We start from the raw sequence: 6,000 nt of genomic DNA on the forward strand, positions 1-6,000 counted from the left end.
ATGAGGTGGCACCCATGATGATGTGGAGTAACATCATTGGTCCACATCAATGCCAACTCACAATGAGGTGGCATAAAGTCAAGTCAAACTTGACTTTTAATCTTCCTCTCAAGTCAAGTCAAACTTGACCAAATCTCTTCCATGGTTGATCTAATCTAACCATTTGATTCAAGCCAACTTAATATAATGAATCTAATTCATTAAATTAAGTTGATTTAATGAGTCATAATCTAAATTAGACTCATTGAATACATGAATCCACTTGAGTCCAACTCAAGTTAGCCCAATTAGGATTACTCTTAATCCAATTTGATTCATCAAATGAATCTAATCCTCTTGGTTCATCATATGAACCTAATCTCCATCTAATTGTCCTAAGTGTGTGACCCTATAAGTTCTTGTAACGTTGGCAATGCCCTAAACTCATTTAGGAGCACAAGTAATGAGCGGTATCTAGCAACACATCATTACTACCCAAGTTACAAGAATGTTGAGATCCAACATCACCTTGTGACTACTAATTGTGACTCCTCACAATATATGACAAGTGTCCTTCTATCCTAGACATCTAGATTGGTCAATGTGAGGCATAGACCGTGTCATCCTCTGACCAATCTAAATCTTGAACTCCAAGTAGACTCACTAAATCAAATGAGCTCAATATCCTATATTGACTCATTTGGGCATGGCCATGCACTTCATGGTCTCACTCTATCAAGAATATCGATGTCTCTCCCGTCATATAGGAGGGATAGATCCCATCTACATCACTCACATCCCTCTGCATAATTTGTTATATACCCAGTAATCGCCTTTATAGTCCACCCAGTTACGGGTGACGTTTGACGAAACCAAAGTACATAACTCCTTATGTAGGGATCTATGGTGACTTCAGGTCTAAGGACTAGTAGTCATACTAATAGCCACATGAGAAAGTATATGACACTCATATAACGATCCATGATCCTTCTCATGGCGGGTCATTCAGTATACATTCTCTAATGTATACCCATGTGTCAACTTGATATCTTTATATCCATGACTTGTGAGATCAAGTCATCGAGTTGACCTACATGCTAGTCTTATTGCATTAGCATTGTCCCTGAATGTTAATACTCGACTAGGAATGATTAAGAGTAGTGTTCCCTATATCATCTCACTATCGGTTCAACTAACCGATTGATATAGGTGAGAACCGTATACTCAAGGACATTATTATACTTAGTTTATTTGGCACCAATACAAGTAAGTATAATAACCAAAATCCAAATGTCTTTATTTATATAGAATATGATACAATAAGTCCAAAATACAATCATCAAATGATTGGCTCTAGGGCTCTAGCTAACAGTACTCTCCACCACGATCAGACTGTAGTGTCTTGATACTTTTACCATGACGTTTCTCCACATCAGCCTTGTACTCTTTCAACTTATCAAATCATTCAGACTTACGGCGCATCAAGTAAATATACCTATATCTCGAATTGTCATCTATAAACACTACAACAAAAACCCTCATAGACATCGGTTTTCCACCGATGTCTATTACATTTTCGATCGATGTCTATGAAGGCGATGTAAAAGGTCTGTCATTTTAGACATCGGGTTAAAACCGGTGTAGTATCACTTAATGACATCGGGTGTAAAACCGATGTAATATTATATGTTAATAACACCAGTTTTGACAGCAGTATACGACCGATGTAATATTTGTCAATGACACCAGTTTTGATGCGGTGTAAAATTGATGTGATATCAGTATTGTTTAACAACACAAATTTGATTTCCGAAATAGTGAAAAACCAATATTATCACCAAGCAAATCATAAAATTAAGTTAATATTATTAGTTCACTAAGAAAATCACAAATAAAAATGCAACGATGTATCTAAACACACCAAGTCAATATCCATATAACCAACACATAAATATTCTTCTTACAACATAAAAAGATAATAGATATTGTGCACATCAAGTCAGTATCCACAAATTACATATAACTATTCTTCTTACAACATCAAAAGGTAATAGATAGTACACAAATATTCTTCTTACTGGTGCTAACGTTATCCTTCTTGCTTTGTGCAGTTATTTGATCTCATTGATTCCAAAAATCACTTACTGCACTTTGAGTCTTGTCAGATTGCTGATACTTTGAGGAACTGGTCCAATCAAATTATTGTGGTCTAGTCGTCTAAGAAAAGCGCAAGAAAGATATAAACAAACAGTTTGATGAAAAGGAAATTAATAGCAAGCACTCACAAAACTTTGAGTTTCTGAAGAAGTCCAATTGATTCTGGAATAACCCCAGAAAGGTTATTGCTGTCAAGCAGTCTGAATGCAAACAACAAGTTAGTATTTAGAGAGCCTATTACAAGGAAGCATCAGGTGGCAATAGAGCTGATATATCTTACATATGTTTAACATTCATGCTAGAGCTGAAAAGGCTCAGTCGAATTGGACCTGAGAGATGATTCTTGTTCAAGTGTCTGATAAGAACATATTTCATTATCGTTAATTCTTCACCGCGTAAGTTTTTATTTGATCATGCATGGAAAACTGAGGTGATTGTTTGCCAGGTCTAGCCATACGAGGTCGGCGAGCCTACCCAGGGATGCAGGTATTCTACTAGTAAAATGGTTTGCATTTAATGATCTGTGACATAGGTTGAGGTGGGAATCATTAGACTCTTGTTCCTCAGCTAGCAAAAATAGTAAGATAGTGGAAATTACATCCTTACAAGGTCTGGAGCTAGGATAGATTACCTAGTTCAACAGGAATAGTATCACTAAACTTACAACCAATCAGTATCCTGAGAAGCAGTAAATAATGTTGATCAAGCCATAGTTTGATTTTTTTTTTTCTGCTATGAGAAAAAGTGTTATAGTAATATGGGTAAAAATAGATAACAAAAGGAACATCATGAGCTGATGATAAAGCAACTTACCATCCTCGCCAGCAGTGGCATTGCCTAGATCACCAGCATGTCGATTTTCATCTTGAGGAGCACCATGTTCCTTTCCAGCAGGATTAAAATGAGGCCCTGCAGTATACAAGAGCATGAGTACATAATCAGTAATTTAATACTTTCAATCAGAAACTTGCAACTCAGTAGATCACCATGAAGGAAAAGGTAAATAATTTTACCAGTTGACATGCATCCATTGATGGTGTCTCCAAGAGCATGCACATGGAAGCCATGAAGCCCAGGCTTGAGGCTAGTGATGGATCCGGTGACGGTGGTTGGACCTATCATAGAGATTTACATCCCAAAATCAGATTGGATCACAAATTCACATAAAATCAAAATGGTTGAAGTTGAAACCCTAGATCTGAAAGGAATTTAGCATTCCACAAGTAGTATTTCAAGAGATTTCTCACCATCTCCTTCCTCGACGAAGTCAATTGTGCCCTTAACATCCTCACTGTTACCCAAGACAGCAACAACCTTCACCATTTCCTTAGGTGTTCTACACAGCAGACATCAAACACACGGTTAAAGACATCATTAAATGTCTCAAAATAAGTAGCATCGCCACTAGATGAGAAATAATCGATCTCATCTTCCAGATACAAAAAGAAAAGCAATTCAACAATCGCCAGACTAAACACTAAACAAATACCATCAAACTCGAGATGAATTCAGCTCTCGCTCCATCATAGACAGAGAACCCATCAAATCTCAGTAGAAAACTCCACTTTTTCTTCACCAAATTAAATCAAAGCAGCCGCATAAGTTAAAATCGAGAAAAAAAAGTGATAAAACCTAAGGATCGAAAACAAAACAACAGTACGATGGAAGACAAATTTCATATCAGAAAGTATACCTTTGATAAATGGATTAAACTATAGGGGAAAAAGAAATGAGATTTACTAGATGATCGAGCACCAAAACAACAACGGGGCAGAAATAAGAGATTCGGATTAAAGAAAACAAAGGCAAATATAAAGATAGAATTATGGAAGACGAAAGGTGGTGAGGTTGGAAGGAAGAAAAAAAAAAGAAACACTGAAAAAGAGAAAGAGGTAGAAGAAGAGGTCAAAGGTGCGACCTTGTTGAACCAGATCCCGCGGGCGGATTGGATTGCATGGTGGAGGTTGAAAAATGGCGAGGCGGAGGTGAGCTCCTTGGCGAAACGCTTACTACCGCAGCACCGTAGCACATCCTCCTCCGTCCACGAAAAAGATGCCATCTTTCGTAGATCTAGGAAGGGGAAGAGGGAGATGAGGCGAGGAGGAAAGTGGTGGTGGCGTCGCGACGGTATACGGTGGACGGCGCGATATAGGTTTAGGTTTAGAGGGAAGAGTGAAGTGTTGCAAATTTTGGCTAAGTATTGGTGGGAAAATTAGATTATTTTATTTTATCATAGACACCGGGTTTTAAAAACCGCTGTTAAAATCGGTGTCTATTAACGAAAAAAAGGTGCTCATAGACATCGGCTTAAAAAATCGATGTCTATGAGTGAAAATTTGCGCTTATAGACACCGATTTTTGGAAAAACTGGTGTAAAATCCTCAAAGATATCGGTTTTTGCGTAAAACCGTTGTTGTTCCACCGATGTCTATGAGGGTTTTTCTTGTAGTGAAAAGAGACAAAATATTCAAAACCACCTCTCACCTGGATAGTCATAGGTCCACACAAATTAGAATGAACCAATTCCAACACTTCTTTGGCTCTATACCCCTATGCCTTAAAAGGTCTCTTGGTCATTTTTCCTTCCAAGCAAGATTTGTAGGTTGGAAAGTTTTCCACCACCAATGAACCCAAAGGTCCATCAGCTATTAATCTTTGAATTCTACTCAAGTTAATATGACCTAGCCTTAGATGCCAAAGATATGTTTGGTTCATTTTCAAAGATTGCTTTCTCTTATTAGAATTAGAAGATGTGTTATTAATTTTCATTTGTTGCTTCGTGGGAGTTATTGGATTGAGAGTATACAAATTATCAACCAACGTACTAGAACAGATAACCACCCTATTTTTCTTGACAACCACTTTGTCATCAAAAGAAACAGAATATCCATCCTTAAATAATTTAGAAATTGAAATCAAGTTCTTTCTAAAACATGGTACGTAAAGATAATTTCTCAAAATCAATATTATATTCCTATCAAAAGATAAATAAACATCTTCCACTGCAACAGCCACCACTGTCGTAGCATTGCCCATGTAGATGGTGATTTCCCCTTCATGTAGTTGTCAAGTTTTCTGGAACCCCTACAATGAATTGCAGACATGACCAGTGGCTCCCGTATCTACACACCAGGTACCGGTAGATAATACCGCTAAATATGTTTCGACAACTAATGAATAAGATATACCTTTATTATTCTCCTTTCTGCGAGGACAGTTCATCTCATTCAAATGAGCCATCATCTTGAGGATATGATCCCTCACGGGTGTCCCCGCAGTCATGGTTGTCGTCATTAAGTTTCTCATGGCCTCTTGCCTGGCAGCCCGATTCTGGTGTCCGAATAGTTCCTTGAGATTGAGTATCATGTCATAGGCAGTGGGTAGGGCCTGATGCTGATGTTGCAGCACATTTGACATGTGGAGGGATGTGAGTGATGTAGATGAGATCTATCCCTTCTATATGATGAAAGCAATATATGTGGGCCTCTTGATTAGTAGGATACAAGAATGCATGGTCATGCTAAAATGAGTCAATATGTGATATTGAGCTTATTTGATTGAATGTGTCTACTTAGAGATCAAGAAATATAAAAATTGATAAGAGGATGACACGATATATACCTCATTGGTCAATCTAGATATCAATGATAGAAGGATTGAGTCATACAAGATGATAGACATGGAAATGTTAGGTCAGATCTCGACATTCTCATCACTTGGGTAGCAATGATGCCTTGTTAGATGTCACTCATTGTTTATGTATCTAAAATAGTTTTAGAGACATTGCCAACATTACGAGAACTTATTGGGTCACACACAAAGAATAAGTTGATTTGGAGGATAGGTTCATATGATGGATCATTG

The 6,000-nt window shown here is 37.5% G+C and overlaps 1 protein-coding gene across 1 annotated transcript; it reads right to left on the bottom strand.

The window, feature by feature from the left end:
• Positions 1-2,753: 2,753 nt before the first annotated feature.
• LOC122054800 (superoxide dismutase [Cu-Zn]-like) lies at positions 2,754-3,459 on the bottom strand. Its single transcript, XM_042616231.1, has 4 exons — positions 3,384-3,459; positions 3,150-3,251; positions 2,922-3,045; positions 2,754-2,814 (listed from the first exon to the last, which is right to left on the bottom strand). Exons 1-4 carry the CDS (start codon positions 3,457-3,459, stop codon positions 2,754-2,756), a joined length of 363 nt encoding a protein of 120 aa, XP_042472165.1.
• Positions 3,460-6,000: the final 2,541 nt, after the last annotated feature.

This window comes from Zingiber officinale, chromosome 3B (assembly GCF_018446385.1).
Source record: "Zingiber officinale cultivar Zhangliang chromosome 3B, Zo_v1.1, whole genome shotgun sequence".
Lineage (NCBI taxonomy): Eukaryota > Viridiplantae > Streptophyta > Magnoliopsida > Zingiberales > Zingiberaceae > Zingiber > Zingiber officinale.